At 46.9% G+C, this 20,543-nt stretch overlaps 1 protein-coding gene across 1 annotated transcript; it reads right to left on the reverse strand.

The window, feature by feature from the left end:
- Window positions 1-156: 156 nt before the first annotated feature.
- On the reverse strand, window positions 157-16,297 carry TLR8 (toll like receptor 8). Its single transcript, XM_008696373.2, has 2 exons — window positions 16,150-16,297; window positions 157-3,331 (listed from the first exon to the last, which is right to left on the reverse strand). The coding sequence occupies exon 2, from the start codon at window positions 3,323-3,325 to the stop codon at window positions 206-208; it is 3,120 nt and encodes a 1,039-aa protein (XP_008694595.2). The 5' UTR covers window positions 3,326-3,331; window positions 16,150-16,297; the 3' UTR covers window positions 157-205.
- Between the last annotated feature and the right edge of the window lie 4,246 nt (window positions 16,298-20,543).

The following is a 20,543-nucleotide window of genomic DNA, read 5'->3' on the forward strand; positions in this document are numbered from 1 at the left end:
CTAGCCTGTAGCCTTTCAGAGACGCTGAGTAGAGGCCTCAGCCAATCCTTGCCTGCGCTCCTGACCAGGGACGGTAAGATCACAGAGTGTGTTACTGTAAGCCACTAAGTTTGGGAGTAATTTGTTACTCAGTAATAAATACCTAAGACAGAAGGGTAATTGCTTTGCATTTTTATTATGTTGGTGAACCGTGGCTTAAGATCAGTTAGTACTGTTTAATGGAATCAACATACAAATTGTTATACCGGGAATTGTTTTCAGTTAAGACCACATTTTTCAGACTCTGCCAAAATAAGCCTTCCGCCTTGGGGTTGTCAGGCCACTGGAGGATGGAGCTCTTGCAGATCCTCTGCCGCAGCCTCAAATACTGAGAATGCTGTAGCACCGGCTCCAGCAGAATGAATATAATCACATCCATATTCTCATCCATGAGCCGCTGCAGCGCCAGGTAGAACGCTGTCTTAAAGTTCCAGTTTTGGGCATATTTTTTGGTTAAGACGAATATGGTTTTCTTGCTTTGGTTTATGCTCTGCATGAGGTTATCAATGATGGCTAATCCCGGGTCCCAATCCCTCTCCTCTAAACAGAGGAGCACATTTTTGCCTTCGCTCTCCTCTAGGTGGAAGCGCAGCTCATTTATCACCCAGTCGGTAACAGAGGCATCTTTGGTGTCATAAGAAACGTAGGCATCATAGAAAGTTTGGGACGTGGAAAGAGACCTGTAGCCTTTTACCTTAGCTAAACACACATGATAGATAAACCAAACATCCCAGTAAAACCAATGGTGACCCAAGGCAGCCAACATCACAGTGATGGTGATAAAGGACGTGAAGAAACACAGCACCGCCGCGATGGTATCGGAAATACAAGTCGTTAGCTCCAGGCTCACGATGCTCTTCCCTTTTTGATCCCCAGGACTAGAACAGATGACGTCTGTCAACCGAGGGATTGTGACGTCCAGATTTTCATCCATCCATCTTCGAAAATCTCCAATGTCGCAGGTACAGTCAAAAGGGTTTCTACCTAGTTCCAAAATGGCTAAACTGGTGTTGGTCTTAGTTTGAAGCGTGGATTTGTTGATCATCTTCAGCAGGTTGGAACTCAGATCGAGGTGGATCAGACTGCTGGCTTCGGAAAGAAAGTTGGCAGGCAGGTGGGCAATCCTGTTTCGATGCAGTAGCAGTGTCCGCAGGGAAGGTGTGAATTTGGAGAGGCTGTTAGTTAAAGAGGATAGCCTGTTTCCACTCAAGTCCAGCGTCTGGAGATGTGGAAACTGTTGGAGTAACGTCCAGTTAAAGAAATTTAACACGTTATTTTTTATGTATAATTGGGTGAGACTCTGGGGCAAGTTCAGGAAAGCTTCGTTCGGGATGCGCCGAAGGTTATTCGAGGAGAGATCAAGCCGTGTCAGATTCCTGAGACTTGTAAAAATTTTCCAGTACTTGTCACCTTCAGCATTCCACAAAATGTCGAGGCGGTTTCCACTGAAAACTAATTCTTCCAGGGACATGCTTCTCAGGTCTTGCTCCGTTAAAGTATAAATGCCGTTGTGGCTCAAGTTTAAAACTTTCAGTTGTGTTAAATTTTGAATAAATCCCAGGCGGTGCGTCACCCCTGCTATTCGGAAGTAGTGTGCGTTGTAGCTGAGATCTAGAACTTCTAACTCGGGCAGCTCACTGAGAGCATTGTCATCGTCAAAGTCTAGTCTATTGTTTGTCAGATCCAAATACTTGACATGCGGCACAGCTGAAAATTCAGTTCCATGTAACACTTGACCATTGCCATTTGAAGATAGATTTAAGCAGGCAATGTCATGAAAAGCTTCAAATTGCTCTCGCCCAATGAAGAAAATACTGTTCAGGCTTAAATCTAAGGCTTTGCCATAAACTGCACATTGTGGCTTTATTAAAGGATTGGTGTTATGATAAAAATTTGAATGTGGGTCAAACTCAACATCCGCTGAGCGTGGCTTAAGGACATGACTTGGAGAAGAGGAGCCACTTACATCATTTTGCCGGATGTCATTTACCAAGGGTGATATTCTGTTTTCGGACAAGTAAATGACCGTCAGGTTGGTGAAATTTTGGAAAAGGGTAAAGTTAATTTGCTTAATAAAGTTGACGCCCAAGTTGATAGTCTTTAGATTCGAGAGACCCATCAGGGGATGGAAGTCTTCTGCTCTAAGTTCCTGGAACACGTAACCTCTTAAGTGCAATGCCTGGAGCAACTGAAGATTAGAGAAGTTTTGGGAAATAGTAATATATTTTGGATATTTTGCCTTTACATAGTTAAAAGATAAGTCAAGTATTTCCAAGGAGGGCAGTTTCGTTAAAAATTCCCCAGAGGCTATTTCGTCGACTAAATAATTGAATTCCAGATGCAGCACCTTCAGTTTATGCATATTCTCAAACCATGTTGCAGGAATCTTCCGGAGGGAAGTGCTAGAGAGGTTTAGGTAGCGAAGTTCCGTCAGGGTTTGAAAAGCAAGAGGATGGATCTGAATTGAAGAGCCTCCTTCACAAGGTGTACAGGGAAATGGGGCGTTGAAACACCTCGGACAGTTCCCGCTTAAATCTAGCACTCTTAAATTTCTCAATCCCTTGAAATCCTCCTGACTGATGATTTTAATCTTGGCGTTGCTAAGATAAAGTTCTCTTAGGGAGTCTGGCAGTTTTGGTGGCACATGGACAAGTTTATTAAAAGACAGTGACAGCACCTTCAAATTTGTAAGACCTTCGAATGTTCCGTCTTCTATGTCGAAAGTTTTATTATCACAGTTATTGCCAAAATAGCAGTTCCAGCTCAAGTAGAGCCTTTCCAGATTCGCAAGCCCGGAAGTATTCTTTTTAGTTACCCAAATTATGTTGTTTTGAATTAGACTAAGTTCCTTCAAAGACCCTGGCAAGCCAGCAGGTATTTGGTATAACTGGTTGTCTTCAAGCAGTAACTGGTTTAGGTTTTGTAGGTTGAGGAATGCCCCATCTGTGATATTCATGCCATGTTTGTTTATATCAGGATTTTCATTCAGGTGCTGTGGATTGGCATTGTGGTTTAGATTTATTTTAGTAAGATTCTGCAGCCCTTGAAATGATTCGTTTGTTATGTGTGTGATGTAATTGTCAGACAGGTCTAGTGCTGTCACATACTTGCCCACTGTTTGGGGAACTTCTCGCAGTCGACGACTGTTGCACTCTGCAATAATAGAGCCATTTTGTCTTCTTTCATCACAAGGATAGCTTCTAGAATGATTTGCTTTGGTGAAGAACTCATAGGAATCAGAGATGAGCAGGAAAAGGCAGGTCAGAAGCAAAGACGGGAGGGTCATGTTTTCCTAAGGAAAATCAAAAGTGGAGGCACAATGTTAGAGTAGCAGTGTTTACTAGGCATGTCTTGATGAAATTAAGTGCTTCATCACACTGTGCATGTGTTTCGAAGTGTGAATTCTCTGGGGCACCTGGGTGGCTCAGTCGTTAAGCGTCTGCCTTCGGCTCAGGGTGTGATCTCAGAGTTCTGGGATCGAGCCCCACATCAGGCTCCTCTGCTGGGAGCCTGCTTCTTCCTCTCCCACTCCCCCTGCCTGTGTTCCCTCTCTCGCTGGCTGTCTCTCTCTCTCTCTCTCTCTCTCTCTCTGTGTCAAATAAATAAATAAATAAATCTTAAAAAAAATGAAGTGTGAATTCTCTTACCAATTAAACAAATTGTGTTAAATTAGGTTCGGAATAATTTAAATCTTAAAAAAATTTTTTTCTTTTTGCGATTTTTATTTAAATTCTAGTTAGTTAACATATGGTGCAATATTGGTTTCAGGAGTAGAATTGAGGGATTCATCACTTACATACAACACCCAGTGCCAGGTTCAGAACAATTTTAATTTCTCACTGCATTCAGCTTGATGGTGCTCAAAGAAGTAGAAGGTGAAACTATCTGAGATCGTAATGATGAGAAAGCCTGGGAAGCTTTTGCAGAGGAATTCATCGAGATGTCCCACCACCATAACGGGTCTGATGCTGGCCTATGGCTATGGTTCATGCTAGATCTGTAGCACAGCAAGCTATAGATTCATAGCTTCCACCTATCAGCAGAACTCTTGATGACAGTTGGCCTGTCCCAAGGAGAGCTCAGATCCAGCTTTCATTATGGTATCATCTGAGATCGCCAAGCCAAAGTCACCTCTTCCTTACCTACATAGCCATCTCTCACACAACCCTTTCTCTTACTGGCCTTCCCCCACAGCCTTTCTCTACCTCTCTAGTGGTACGGTGGCACATAGGCTGAGCTCTTCTCTCCTCCCATGAAGTGGACACCTTGACAATGATAACAAAGAATCAGGTAGTGTGCTAACCATAAACATTTTCTCACCCACGTTGATGCTCGGAGCAACACAACGAGATAGGTTTAAGTTATCCACATTTTGTGAGGGGAGAAACAAACTCAGACACCTCAGTGGCTTTCAGAAGGATGACACATTGTAGAGCTGGATTCCAGTCATTCTGATTCCAATAGTAGCCGTACGCGACACAACCTCACTTTGAAGTCTTTGTGGCAGAACAGTACCTTGATTGTAGACAGCACTCAAAAAAAAATCTTGTGGAATGGGTACCAGTACTCCTCTGTCCCTTATCGTATGAACATTGGCATTAATAGCTACTCTTTGGCTAACACTGTAAACTTCTGTAGGGAAGCCATGATGTTTTATATTTTCACGCAACGTCTGTAACACTTAGTAGGGCGCCTCACTTTCTACGGCTCTCTCTCAACAGAGGGCTGAATATGTTACCTTTGGTAGTTATGCAGTGCAATCAACAGATTAATGTGATTGGCGTGATGAGGGTTGTGGTCAAAAGAACTCTTAAAATCTTATTTCACTGGGTCTAGAGATGAACCTTCACGAAATCGTATTTTTCACTGGAGTCCAACTCCTATCCTTCTGGTGAGTTAAGCCAGGTAAGTGCTTCCTTTTTAAGTTCTTCTAAAGTTGAGGGTTAATGAATTAACAGTCACTGTCATACCCTTAGTATGTGAATAGTAATTATTCTGAGGCTCAATGATCACTGCCAATTCATAGCAGTCAAGGAAGAGCCAGCCCCTGCTGAGATGAAGAATCAGGTGAAACAGAACTCCCAGGCATTTCCAGTTACTTTCAGTTATTTTCAAATATAGCACCATCTCGGTGCCGTGGCTTGATGTTTCACTTTTACTAAAAGAAAGCCCTGCTTTACCCGGTTTGGTAAGCAGAATTTCCAGAGGGCCCCTGTGGCCTTCGCTCCCTGGTACTACTGCTGTCATCACGCTCTGTCATGTGGCAAAAGGGAGATTATCTAGATGGGCCGAATTGAATTGTATGTGCCTCTAAAAGCAGAGAGTTTTCTCTGGCTAACAGCAGAAAGGAGAATCAGAGAGACTGGAAGCAGGAGAATAATTTGACTCACTCTTGCTGACTTAAAGGTGGAGGGGACTACCGAGAAGGAATGCAGGCAGCCTTTAGAAGCTGAGAGTGGTGCTCTGCTGACAGCCGGCAAGGAAATGCCCCCTCCCCCATGCTACTGCCACAAAGAACTCGACTGATGACCTGAATGAACTTGGAAACGGATCCTTACTCAGAGCCTGGAGGTAAGAGTCCAGCTTGCCCAATACATCGATTTTGGCCTTATGAGATCTAGAGCAGAGAACCCAGGCAAGCCCACCCAGATTCTGACTACAGAAATCTGAGCTACTGAATGGGTATTGTTTGAAGCTTCTAGTAATATTAATTTGACGTGTTAAATTTGAGTTTGTGGTCTTGCCGTGGAGACGTCTGGTAGGCAGTTACATATATGGCCCTTTGGCTCAGAGGAGAGTGCTCACGGAGAGAAGAACTTGGGAGTTGTGGCAAGTACAGCCACAGGTATGGATCAGATCATCCAGGGTAGTGTATGTCATAAAGGATATTCCACACTGCAGCTCTATCAACGACGATTTTCTCGTCTTTTTTTTCTGGTAATTTTATGATTTCATTTTCTTACACTGAAATATCTTATCCCACTGGGATTGTTTCAGCATAAAACATGAGCTGCAGACCCACGTTATTTTTTTCTAAATGGAGACCTGCTTGTCCCAACATCATTTACATATTTATGTATTTATTTTTACTGAAATACAGTTGACACACAATGTTACATTAGCTTCAGGCGTACAACACAGTGATTCAACAAGTCCATGCGTTACGCTGTGCTCCCCACAAGGGTAGCTCCCGTCTGCCACCATACGGCGCTATTACAGTACCTCTGACGACATTCCCTCCGCTGTACCTTTCATCCCCGTGACTTATAGATTGCGTAACTGGAAACCTGTACCTCCCACTCCCCTTTGCCCATTTTGCTCATTCCCCCCCCCCCACCTTCTCCTCTGGCAACTACTAGTTTGTTCTCCGTATTTATGGGTCTGTTTCTTTTATTTGTTCATTTGTTTTGTTTTTTTAGATTCTACATGTAAATGAAGTCGTATAGTATTTTTCTTTTGACTTATTTCATTTAGCATAATACCCTCTAGGTCCATCCATGTTGTTGCAAATGGCAAGATCCCGTTCCTTTTTATAGCTGTGGGTGTACACTCCATCTTCTTTAACCATTCGTCTAACAATGGACACTTAGGTTGCTTCCACATCTCGGCTATTGTAAATAATGCTGCAATGAACGTAGGAGCGTGTGTATTTTTTTGAATTCGTGTTTTCGTTTTCTTTGGGTTAATACCCAGTAGTGAAATTATTGTATCGTATAGTATTTCTATTTTTCATTTTTTGAGCAACCTCTATACTCTTTTTCACAGTGGTTGTACCAGCACCAATTTACATCCCCACCAACAGGGCATGAGGGTTCTCTTTTCTCCACATCCCATCAACATGGGTTTTTGTTCTGTTTGGGGTTTTTCTGGGTTTTGTTTTTGTTTCTTGGTGTGTGTTGTATTTTAGCCGTTGTGACAGGTGTGCGGTGAGATCTCATGGTGGCTTTGATTTGCGTTTCCCTGATGATGAGAGATGTGGAGCATCTTTCCATGTGTCCGTTGGCCGTGTGTATGTCTTCTTTGGAGAAATGTCTATTCAGGTCCTCTGCCCATTTTTAATCAGACTATTTTTTGGTGTTAAGTTCTTTATGGATATCAACTCTTAACCAGACATACCATTTGCATATACGTTCTCCCACTCAGTAGGTGGCTTTTTTGTTTCGTTGATGTGCAACATCATTTCTCGAATAATTTTTTGCTCACCAACTTGATGTACTCCTTTTATCATATACTAGCTTTCTTGTGTATTTGGATCTGTTTCTAGACTGTCTGCTTCATCAGTCTGTTCATCATTCATGTGCTGGCACCACATGTTTTAATAATTACAGTTGGAGGGGATGTTGGTATCTGATAGGGCAAGTCCTGCTCATTGTTCTCCTTTTGTGAATGGATTACTCCTATTTTACCTTCTAACAGGTCCCTGCTGATACACATTAAGACCACTGATTTCCACATATTAATTTTATACCAAATCACTACCCTAAATTCTCTGGTTATTTAGAATAGCTGTTTCTCCAAGTGATTTTCTTGGGTAAGCAATTAAACCATCTGCAAATAATGATTATCTTCCTAATACCCTTTATGCAGTCTAATTTATTTTTATTGTCTAATTGCATTGCCTAGTTACTCACAAAACAACATGGCAAACAATGCCAAAAGTGAAACAATAAATTTGGAGAAACTATTTGCAGTCCTTATCACAGGTAAGGGAGTAAGAGATTTGACATGTAAAGACATTTTATGCATAAGTGAGAAGACAACCCAACAGAAAAATGGACAAAGACATATTGAAAGACAGCTCACAGGAAAAGGAAGCACAAATAGCCTTTAAACGTAAGAGGATACTCAACCTCACTCAAAAAATTACACTGAGATACTTTTTTTTTTTTTTTTTTTTTAACCAATTCTACTGTGTAGGTGAGGACATGGAGAAACAGGTGCTCTCATATTTTGCTGGCAGGAATCTCAGTTAATGCCACCTCTGAGACAGTAAGGAATTTGTAATATTTATCAAAAATGGAGACATAGGGTCGCCTGGGTGGCTCAGTCGGTTAAGCATCTGCCTTCAGCTCGGGTCATGATCCAGGGTCCTGGGATGGAGCCCCGCATCGGGTTCCCCGCTTGGTGGGGAATCTGCTTCTCCTTCTCCTTCCCTCTCCCTCTGACCCTCCCCCTGTTTGTGCTCTCTCTCTCTCTCTCTCAAATAAATAAATAAAACCTTAAAAAAAATTGGAGACCTAGACTCAGCAATTCCTAGAAGTAGATCCTAAAGATAGACCCTCACATACGCAAATGACGACACACAAGGATGTTCAACGTGAGGCTGTTGGCAATAGCAAAAGATCAGGAATCATCCACATGCCTTTGAGTACTGGTCATACCAGGGAATACTGTGCAGCCGTTCAAAAGCTCTATAGCCATTTATTCATTCATTCAAAAATATTTATTAAGCATATACTTTATTTCAGGAATTATTTTCAAGTTGGGAATATAGCAATGAACAAAATCGATTAAAATGCCTGCCCATTTGGAGCTTACCCAACAGGATAGTATGTTAGATGGTGGCAATTACTATGGAGAAAAATAAATACAGGGAAGAGGATGGGTATGTAGGCAGTCCCTCAGTTGGGATCTGTCTGTTGGTTTTCTCATGGTGAAACTGGGATAATGGGTCTTGGGGAGGAAGACCACAAAAGTAAAGTGCCTTTGTAGCCCCATCACACCAAGGGCACAGAGTAGCAAGGTGACTCACTGTCGATGTGGCCCGTGATCACCTGGCCGAGGTAGTGCTTGTCAGGTTCCTGCTCTGATTTTTAAGTATCAATTAATAAAACATTCAAAATTAATGTTTAAAAACGCCCATGAGGAACAGACGGCCGGGTAAGGCCAGATCGGAGACCCTTCCCTCCGCATGATGAACAGCTCTGTTGGCAGGAGAGGCATTTTTAGGGGCCTGCTTGGGCAGGTCCAGAGGACAGAGCTGTCCTGTACGGCCTCAAGTAAAGGCCCCCTCGGCTTGCTTCAGAGCCGGGGTCTCTCGGGCAACAACGAGCAGGGGAGCGGAAAGGCCTCTAGGGGGCGCTAGAGACCAGGAGGAGAACTGGCAGCAGTGCCCCGGGTGGTTTCTTCAGGGTGAAAATGGCCTGCCAGAGTGTGGCAGGGTCTGAAGCAACTTAAAGTGAATGTCAGGCCATGGAAGGGACCAGCATGTTCTGCAGATCTGCGAGTGAGGAGCTCGAGGTCCCTAACTCCACCCTTCCAGGAACCCCGAGGTAAGAACGGGAGGTGATGACGCTCCACACACCCTCAATCTGAAAAGCACGTGGCGGGCCGAGTGGCAAGTGCGAGCGGGCAGCGAGCCGAGGGCTCGAGGAGAAAACGCGGACCGGCAGCCTCGCCATCTGCCGACGGGCTGCAAGCGCCCCGTCATGTCCCCCAGGGGCCGCGCTGAGGCCCACGGGCTGGGCAAGGCGGTGCGGAGCGAGCCCCTGCTCACTCGTGACCCGAGACACCCCGACACCCCTGCAGGAGCTGCGCCTCCCCAGCCCAGCCCCTCCTCTTGGCCGCCGCCACGGAGCCAGACGCCCGACAGAAGGAGAAGGGTCCCGGGGGATTATGCTCACGAATGCGTCACCAATGAGTAAAAACCGTCGAGCCCGGCAGATGAGACATGGCCACTCTGCACCCCAGCCCCCCAAATAGACAAACGGCCGCTCTGCAAATAGAGGGGGAGAGAGGCAATTGTGCGAGGAATACAGAAAGTGCAACTCTGCAAACAACCGAACCTGAGACAGAAGAAAGGGCACTTCTGCTGTCTGCCTCCCCCCCCCGCCCCCCCGCCCCGGCAGGTCCAGGCTCCCGCTAAGGCGCTAGGCAAGGACGGGACGCCCCGCGAGGTCCGAGAGGGCGTAGACAGGGACCACCTGCCCCAGACCGGGCCCGGGGCACCTGAGGAGGACGGGAGCGGGCAGACGAGCGGGAGGCGGCCGAGGCCCAGCAGAGACAAGTCAGTTCTCCGGCAGAGACCCCCCACGCCAGCACCCCCAGGAGACTGCAGCATCTCCCTGGGAAAACGGACAAGCCCGGCAGCAGGGTTGTGGGTGCCACATTTAAGGGGGCACCCCAGCACTTTGTCATCAAGATAGTGGGCAACTTGAAATCTCTGATGGGCTAAATATTCAACATGTTAAATAAAGACAGAATCCAACCCCGCCCTCACGAGGCCCGCTTGGCTTGCCTCACCCTGAGCGCAGCTCTGGTTCCAATAAAACTTTATTCACCAAACACAGGTAACTAGCCTGCAGGCTGGAGTCGGCCGGTTTGATTTTTTTTAATAGAACATTGCAATATTGTTTATCTTGATTACTGCGCTCTTGGGCATCCTCCCTTCCTGAAATTTCACCCCCAAACGAGTGCCTCAACTCTCCTCACCCTGGCCTCAGCCCTGCACGGCCGGAAAGACCTGTGCTCAGCTGGCCCGCTCTGACCAAAAGCGACTCACAGCTGCTCATCTCAGGCAGAGACTCATCTGTTGGGAAGTTCTGGCCTTGAAACGGGAGCTTCTCATCAGTTATTTGGTGCCCCACCCTTGAGTATGAAATAGCCAGTTCCCTTCACCTGAGCAATTCAACCAGCATGAGAGAAATCGACACAAGAAAAAAGAAAAAAGAAAACCATCAGACACAGCGATGGATAGAATGAGGCCTGTGACACCCAGGACAGCGGTTTATGGTTTCTTTTCTTCATGCACGTCATGTCTTGCACAGATTCTCAGTCCCCTCTCTGCAAGTATGAAATCCTAAAAAACGTGAGCACCAGAAGACTTTGTGCTGTTTTTATAACTGATTTGGCAGCAACACCTGACCTGGACTGACCTAAGGCTACTATTATCTGTGTTTAGCTACTTAGCATGAGCATTCTTGTTTCATGGCAGAAAGAGCCATGTGCCTGACCTGGACCCACTGGAAGTGTTTTGTAATGTATCAGATATGTACCATATCATCTTGCTAAAATAGGAATTCTGAACTCCGATGCCATGCTGGCCCACAGGTTTCAGGTAAGGGATTGTGGATCAGTACTTAAATCTGCTGGGGCATCTTGGTGGCAAAGTCGGTTAAGTGTCTGACTTTGGTTTTGGCTCAGGTCATGATCTCAGGGTTGTGAGATCGAGCCCTGTATCGGGCTCTGCGCTGAGCACGGAGTCTGCTTATCCCTCGCCCTCCGCTCCTCCCCCTGCTTGCATGCATGCACACGCTCGTGCACGCTCTCTCTCTCGCTTTAAAAATAAATAAATTTTTAAAAATACTTAAATCTCCTTCACTGGGGACATGGTAGCAATTCCTGAATTTTCCTCGGCATATCTGGTAAAGCAGAAACTAGAATGTGGTTGTCAACAGGGCCAAGGTATGAATTTCATGGGCCCAAAAGCACTTTGGCCTTTGTGGGGCCCTTCATCCATTAAAAAAAATAATAATAAAAAGTAAAAATTATCTTTTACAACCGCATTGGCATAAAGACAAACACAATCTGGACTGGATTATATTATTTTCCTATTTTAAAGAAAACAAAACCTTTCCTTAAAGTGTCACGGGCCCTAGACCCTGTACCTTCTAAGAAAAGAAGAACTCTCTAAAGAGGAACCAGCCCTGGTTGCCCACGGTGTGGCCCTGGGGCTCAGATCAGGCCCGGGGCAAGGTGGGGAGGTAGCCGCAGGCAGAAAGAGAAGCCTTGGAACAGGAGCGGTGGAGGTGGAGGCCGAGGAGCAGAAAAGGAGAGCGTTGCAGGTTCAGTTGTAACCCCGCCAAAGAGGTGAGCTTCTAACGTCTGTACCCATGAGTGTGACCTGATTTGGAAGGAGGGTCTTTAGCAATGGAATCCAGTCAAAGTGAGGCCATGCTGCGTGAGGGTGCACCCTAGTCTAGTGACTGATGTCCTTAGAAGAAGAGGGAAGTTTGCAAGGAACACGGAGCGCTGCCAGCCACCGCCAGGAGCCAGGAGAAGGGCCTGGAACATTTTCCTCTGAGATGCTAAGAAGGAGCCGACCCTGCAGATAACCCCTGGCTTTTGGACTTCTGGCCCCCAGAACGGTGAGAGGACACAGTTCTGTTGTTTTGAGCCACCGAGTCTGTGGTGCCTGGGAGCGGCCCGTGGAACCCACCGCCCAGACAAAGCCCAGCCGCCGGAAGAAGCCCTTGTCCAGACATGCCAGTGAGCTCCCGCCTAGAACGCTCCCCGAGGATGACTGGCTCTGCGTGGTCCGGATCTCTCACTGGGTGTTGCCTTGGAACACCCAGAAAAAGTCAGGACCCGTTCTTTAAAGAAAGCATATGAATCACACACACACACACACACACACACACACACACACACACACACACACACACACACACACGTCTGCTTAACTTCCCCCTCCCTGCCAAATACCGCTGTGGCTAGCTACAGAGGAAGTGATGTCACGACTGTTTTCCTATTATCCATGCACACTGCGTTCTTTGGTCGGGTCCGTGGCACACAACAGACCAGTTCTCACCTTCGGGTTCTGAAGGACCCAAACAGCACAACGAGAACAACCCACCTTAGTCCTCCCTCAAATCTGCCTTCTCTGCTTCAACACCAATGGACACCGAAAACACAATTTTAAAAGACCAGTGCAGTTTGAAGAAGGGTTCAGAAAAGTCTGCCTTGGCTGAGGACACCATGAGGGGTCATCCCCAGAACGCGCCCGTGGGCTGAGGGCCGTAGGCAGGACAGAAACGGACCGTGCTGGGTGCAAAGGGAGTGCCCCCACTGGGTGATGCTAACCTCAGTCCCGCACGTTTTCCTACACAATTTCACAATCTCGGGCGAAAATCATCTGTGGGGGTTGGGGGTTGGGGTGGGGGCTGAGCCTGCCTTCCTGAAATAAAACAGCTTTTTATCTTTCCACATCTTCTTCCTAGGCTGCAAATGGCCTTTCTGCAATGATGCCTCCTTCCTTCTCCCTCTTCAAAGGCTTCCTTTGCCTCAGACCATCTCCAGAGCTGTACCCCCTTTCTCGGGATGCGTCCCGCTGATAACCCCCAACGCTAAAGGGTCAAGAGAACCTATTGATTATAAAACACGATTAATCCCCCGATTGAATTACTTAGCTGTTTGGGGATGAGGTGGCATTCAACCAGACCTGATTTTTTTTTGCCAAACTGGACATATTTCTAATTTTTATGGGTTTTGATTTATTTGCAGTTGACTCTGTTGACCACGGAGACATTATGAAAGTAAATTAATAAAGAAATGGTTGACAGGATTTGTCACCTTAGATGAAACATACAATTAATCAACAGATATTTTATCTATTCCAAATCTGATGGATTCACTAATGGCGTTGGAAGAGAAAAGAAACCACTACCACATTAAAGCCACATGTCAGTGAAGACACGGATCCTGATTTCCTATACATAGAAATATGAAAAATCACGCTACTTGAATTCCTGACAATACAGTAGGGAGCACTTGGTAAGTGCTTTACGAGGAAGCAAACACTGGGACCAGTGCAAGTCACACACTGTTGTATTTAATCCTAATAAAAATCAGTGCGGAGGGTGCTACTCTAAGCCCCCATTTTACAGATGGGGAACCTGAGGCTCAGAGAAGCTAATTTACCCAAGGTCACTCAAATGGTATGTGGCAGAGCTGCAACCAAGCCCAGAATTTCCTGAGGAGTTAGCAAATTGGTCGTTCTGGAAGCAAGCAGCTGGTTGGCAATGATCTGGTTTTGACGATCAGCAGAGACCCCGTAGCCACACCTGGAACGTTCAGGATTCAAATGCCGGGGGTGGATTTTCCACCTTGCCTTTCTGCACTGATCGGTCTACCACCAGGCACTTCCAGATGTCTGTAAAGCCACAGAACAACTAGAAACCCATGACTGTAGACATAGGCACGCACCAGGAGCAATCTGTAACCCTCTGGAAAGTCAGCACGGCCCGTACTTGCTAATGCCGATCCAGAACCAATGGGCTTTGCGTTCAGATTTGCTCTGTGTTCATAGCCCAGAAGAGTCATAAACTGGAGATAAGAGTTTAAAAAACAACAAATCCCTCAGCTCTGTTTAATAACTCGGCTGAAGTCAAGACATTCCACTGGAATGATGATCCCCTCCATGGACTCTGGAGGTGACCCTAAGATGCCCTTACAAATAATCTCCGACTGACTTTCAAAGACTAACCATGAGTAACGCCATCCTCCCCCGCGCACACGCCCTGATGTTCCCTAAGTCTGGGTTTCCCAAGAGCCTGCCTTCCGTCCCCCCCGCCCCCCACCGTCAGTGTTGAGGATCACTGTACCGCGGGATGAGATGCAGGCCCTGGAGAACCAGCCCTGGCCCTGAACCATAGCCTTGGCTTTTCCGATAAGGCACACGTGGAGCCTTTACTTTGCTTTCTGAAATCCAACCAAGGGACTAATGAGGGAGCTTCGGGTCTTCCTGGAACCTTCTCACCCCCTACAAAAGGACTGTGCTCTTTAAGCGAAGGACCGAAAGAGCCAGTGGGGTGCTGTTCTAAGGCCGTGGCTCCTAGGCTCACGTTGAGATAGCTGAACGGCCAGGCCAGCCCCCGACACTCTGATTTTATCAGTCTGGGGCTTCCCCTGTGATTCTAGTGCGTAGTCAAGGCTGACAACCTCTGCTCTGGGGCCAGGCGCCCGCGAGGTCCTTGACCTCCACCTATACCACCAATGGGAGGGAGGCAGGACACGTTTCCAAGCTTCGTTTGATTTTGTTATTATTCTCTCTTCACTTATAATAACAATGATATTGGCTGTGGCTCCCACAGCAGCTTCACCTACCAAGTGAAAATCGGGTAACTCCGATCCCAAGTCCACATGTGCCAGTGGCCGTGTTGGGCCGCTATAGTCCGTTTATAAAGCATCATAAAACTGCAGTCCAGACTTAATTTCCTTTCAAGATCTAAAATGGGCATCACATGGATTTCAAAATTAACTTCATTCAGCCAGCGAAAAGAATGAAATCTTGCCTTTTGCAGCCACGTGGACGGAGCTAGAGAGTACTATGGTAAGCGAAATAAGTCAGAGAAAGACAAACACCACATGATCTCACTCATTTGTGGAATTTAAGAAACAAAACAGATGAGCAAAGGGGGTGAGGAGAGAGAGAGAGAGGCAAACCAAGAAACAGACTCTTAACCAGAGAGCACACGGATGGTCTTTTAAGAAGTGCATCTGCGAGGGGCCCCGGGTGCTGTGTGGAAGGGTCGAATCACTGTATGTACACCTGAAACTAATATTGCACTGCGTGGTTACGTAACCGGAAATAAAGTAAAAACTTGAAAAAAAAAGAAAAAAGAAAATCCATTTCAAAAACTTAAATATACACTAAATGGCTATAAAAATAAATAACTTCAAGAACTTTACTGAGCACTGAATGAGCATGAAAACAATATAGGGTAAATTTTAGATGAGATTCTCTTGAAATCAGACTTTTCAACTGCTCTCAAATCTCACCGACTGTTTTAGAAAACAGAGCACTTCTTAAAATTGTCAAGTTTGTTTTTCAATCTGACAGTTCTTGACAGTAACAAAAACTGATCACCTGCTGTCCTACGTGCCACCATTTCTACGATTGTAGTGTGAAATGGTGACACGTTCACTTAAAAATCCCTACTAAGAAAAGCAGCAGCTAATACTGAACACTCCTAGGAGTATATTCATTTCAGGCTTTCCCTAGGCCCTAGCGAGTGACTGGAGCACGTGAGATGAGAATTTGTCCTGTTTTTGGAGAGGTAGCGAAGGACAAACACTTCCGCCACCCACTTCACTTCTAGTCCTTTGGTTCTAGAAGAGACTATGGTTTCTGGCAGGACCAGAGAGCAATGGTCAGCTCCTAACTTGGAATTTGCTCGTTCTCCTGTTCGAATTCGTAAGACCACTGCATTTGATTTTCAACATTTACTGCCTATCGCCGAGAGTTGCTTCAGTACTTAACCTTTTGATCCTTACTGGCCCCATTCATCCCTTTCCGTGGTGACACCATTCGCCACCAAACCGTATTTCACAGTCACTGACAAATCCCGTATTTCGTAGGAAAGCTTTGTTAAGAGAATAGAAGTGGCTTACCGGGCTCTGTCGCCGTCCTAATCTCTCGTTCGGTCACCTGCAGCGCCGGGGAGGGCAGCCTGTGTCAGTGGGCACCCTCGGAGGAAAGAAACTGGCCAACTTCCTGAACTCGGCAGCTTTATCATCAGCAGAACCTAGCACACGGATTGCAGAAGTTTATGTGGGAAGAAGGGAACTTATGATTTCTTAACTGTTGCCAAATCATTTCTTGACTGTGCTTTAAAATTTCAAAACTGAAATTCAGGGGGAGAAAGTTATTTATAAAATGATTTAAATGAATGATACAAATATAACACATGTGGGGTTGTGTGTATGTGTGCGTGTGCGTGTGTATTTGGGTGTATGTGTGTTGGGGGGGAGGGTTGGGGAGATGACTGCAAGGATCCTCACCAAAATGTGAACGTCGGTTTGTTCTGGAGAGCAGGATCAGGGGAAAAGGAGAGAGAGACACAGGGACATTTTGTCTTCGACTAGGAAAACTCTGGTGCGTTTTTATAAATTTTAGCACACATTTGAATTCGGTGTAGGACTGCCCAAACTCATCTTTTGTTATATAATGCAGTGAAATAACATTTGCATTGCTTCCTCTGTGTTCCATGCGCTTCCAAGACAGCACAGAGCAAGGTGGGCGTGGGGTCCCCACCGGGCGTGGCGCAGAGAGGGCGTCTCACTCCCGGTGTCGCCACACGTCCGTAAGCACCTGGCCCGTGGTCGAAGCTCAGTAAACGTCCAGCGAAGGAGTGAGCGAGTGACTGGATGAGCACGAGCATTCATGAGGCAGGAGATGGTACTTTCGTGATCTGGTCTGATGAGTGAACTGGCTTTGGGGCTCTCAGAGCGCCTCTGAAGGTCTGACTAAGCACCGGGGTCAGCACACTGCAGCATGTCGGCTAAACCCAGCCCCGGGTGGGGGGTGCGGGCGATGGGGGTGAAGACTAATTTTTACAAAGAAACGTTTGCAATCAATCTGATGATAAAGAACACTAACCTTGAACTCCAATTACACAGGATGTGATCATCCACCGAGAGAATCCCATTCTCGTCAGCATTAGACCTGTATTACAAAAAGTGCACTCGATTATTATATTTTGAATTGTATCAATTAAATAATTGTGCAATGTGTTTTTCTCTTATTATGTAAGTACCTACATCATGTCTTCGATGTGCCTCTTGGCCCACAAAGTCTAAAATATCTACTTCCCAGAAAACATTGGCTGACCCCTGGCCAAGAGAGTCATTTGGAATGGGACAGGATGTGCTTCATCTTGCCTGACACTGGGGACAGGGTGGGGTGGGGGTGACATTTTCATGTGTGCGTGTACACACACACACACACACACACACACATCGTATCATTATTATCCCCCCCCAGGGTTCCCATGACACCAGGGAACACAGCCTGTGGCTTCATGGACCCCCCAGAAGCCTCTATGATAGTGAGCTCAGATCTCATCTACCTGCCACCAGTCTCTTGGTTTCCCTTGAACCATTTGCTCCAAAATAAAGGTTTTTAAAAAAAAATTTTTTTTAAAGATTTTATTTATCCATTTAACAGACACAGCAAGAGGGAACACCAATAGGGGCAGAAGGAGAGGAGAAGCAGGCTTCGTGCTGGGCAGGGAGCCCAATGCAGGGCTTTCGATCCCAGGACACCGGGATCATGACATGATCCGGTAGAAGCAATGACTGAGCCACCCAGGCGCCCCCAAAATAAAGTTTTAAAAAGTAAGTAAAGTGGTGCCTGGGTGGCTCAGTCAGTTAAGCATCTGCCTTCGGCTCAGGCTCGTGTTGCCAGAGCGTGGGATCACTTCACTTTCATTTCATGCTCCTGCTCCAGGCGGGGAGTCTGCCTTCTCCCTCTCTGTCCCCCTCCCCACTTGCGTCTATCAGTCACTCTCTCTCTCAAATCCATAAAATCTTAAAGAAAAAAAAATAAAAATGACTTGTCCGTAGTGGAGGGTGCACAGTGGGCTGAACTTCCAGGCTGGAGTGCTGGCCAGCCTTTCTAGAAAAACCAGACACACACGCTGCAGTACCCAGCCACAAAAGTGTTCAGCCAGGCAAGCTTCAGGAACACTGATTTTTACTCAAATGAAATGCAACTTCACAGGTGTTTCCACCCAACCAGTAACCATGAAAGAGGACAATGAAATGGACACTGGGGCAGGACAGTCATTGCAAACCGGAAGCTTAGCCCCATGTGGAAAGTGGCCAGGAGCCGGTCCTCTGCCTGAGCTAAACCTGGCCCTCAGTGGCCAGACCCGCTCTCCCTGCCCTGCCCTGCCCTGCCAGGAGTCAAAGTCTTAGCCGCCCCCTTCCTTGTTCTTCCCCTTGCCCCCATGTGACGCAGGTCTGCCATTTCAAAATGGAGATGATCTGTCATTAAGTGCTCCAGTCAGGCCACAGGCATCCCAGATGAGCCTCTCTGACCTCAGTTTTTTTTTTTTTTTTTTTATCTCTCAAATGGGGATAAAAACACCAGCATCTTCTTCCTATGGCGGCTTTGAGGATTAAGCTGTGCCGCCAATGGAACCTTTAGTACAGTACCCGGCGCAGAGTAAGCCCCCAGGTAGAGCTAGTATCGTCACTGCTCCCTGCGTCCTGGACCTCCCCTGGGCTGTTGCCCTGGCCGGGCCAGGGAACCACGGTCAGGGTGCTGGCCGCACCCACTACTCCTCTGGCATCAGTGGGCACCCGAGCATCGCGGAGCCGGTGGATGGCTTCTCCGCAGACAGGCCACAGCGAGAAGTGCCACATAGGGAGATCATGGAGCCCTGGAGAAGGCTCAAGACCAGGACAGCACCAGGTACCGGGGATCAGCTGTGTGTCAAAAAATCATAGCAAAATATAGAAAAGGCTACGGTGGAAGGAGTCAACGCGAGGAAAGAACCACTCTTAGGCAATGGATTCGGATGAAGAAATGCACAAGAGAGGTTCCTCTACGCAAAGGCCGGATCTGATAGGAATCCATCCTGGCTTTAAATCGAGTGCAGAGCTCCTGAGGAGCACGGCTGCTGTGGGCCCATGTCCCGAATTACTGCAGCTTCCAAGCACCTCTGGGCAGCCTCTGGTCCTTACTGACACAGGTGACGTGGAGCTACAGGACTCGACCTGAGTAGCTACTGTCCATCTCATAGTCCTCTGGTACCTGTTCCACGATTCCATAGCTTTTCCCTCTCCCCCCTTCCTCCCTCACTCCCGAGTCCTTGACCCACCCTCCGAGAGCACTCTTAGCACTCAGACTTACACCTGCCCCATTATGCCCATTCCCAACCAGTTCTTCTCCATTGTACTTTTATTTCATTTCAAACAAAGCTTGAAGTGCTAGTCTATATAATACCTCAATACCCAGTAGAAAATGGCAGCCTTCTGGATGAAAAAGTTAGCTAAAGGTACTCTTCCTATGAAAAACTATGTAGCCCCAGATCAGGGCACAGAGCTAGAGTATGAAGAGGGAGAGCTGGATTACAGCCTCCCACTTGGCCATATGGCCTACTACTCTTGAGCAGTGGACAACCTGTGCAACTGTACATGGTGGCTCAGCTAAACCAAATTGAAGCCTATTTCAGCATCACGAATAGGACTGTCTCCTTTCAGCACAGCACGTCTGGTGCACAAGCAGGGCCAAGGAAGGTCTTGCAGTCCACTGCAAATTCCTTCCTGAGGCAGTCCCAGGTGCAGACCAATTATCTGAAAACCTGGGCCTTTCTATCCGTTGCAACCCATTCCTGTGGTTCCTGAAGCAAGTGTCTCAAATAATGGGCCAAGACACCGCAAAAAGCCATTACATAACCCGAGAGCTGGAAGGGCCACCTTACCTCAGGGATGTGAGAACTGAAGGCAAGGAGTCAAAGAGGGCAGCAACGGTAGAGAGGAGTATAGGAACCACCACCCCACTTCTGCTCTGTGTGCTTTCAACTTCCCCCTTAAGCGAATGCCTAAGTGAAAAGCCAGACAGGATCAAGCCTCCCATCCATGTTTTGAGAAGAGAGGATGGGGGGTAGGTCTTCCGGCCCCCACCAACTCTGTGCTCCCACTCCCCACCTCTTCTGCTGACATCTCATCATCATCCTCAAACCTCTCCTTTGAGGCACTGCGTGCCTGCTGACGTTCCTTCCCGGCTGCTCCCGGTCCGCCCAAAGCCAATTCAGGTGTTGACAGATGTTCCCAGGCCAAAAGGGATCAGAACTTGGCAAGGCAGGATGGGGCCAGGCCACCTCCCTCCGGTGGGAAGAGGGGGGCTGAGAGGTGGTCACTGCTTCAGGGAGGGTCGATTGCCACAGGGCCCAAGAAAGGGAGCAGTTGCAGAAGTGGCAGTCAGTTCTAGATGTTTGAAATATATGAACCCACACATAAAACAGTATTTCCTTTCCCTGGACAAGGTTTAATGAATC

The sequence above is a fragment of the Ursus maritimus genome, assembly GCF_017311325.1.
Source record: "Ursus maritimus isolate PB19 chromosome X unlocalized genomic scaffold, ASM1731132v1 scaffold_X1, whole genome shotgun sequence".
Lineage (NCBI taxonomy): Eukaryota > Metazoa > Chordata > Mammalia > Carnivora > Ursidae > Ursus > Ursus maritimus.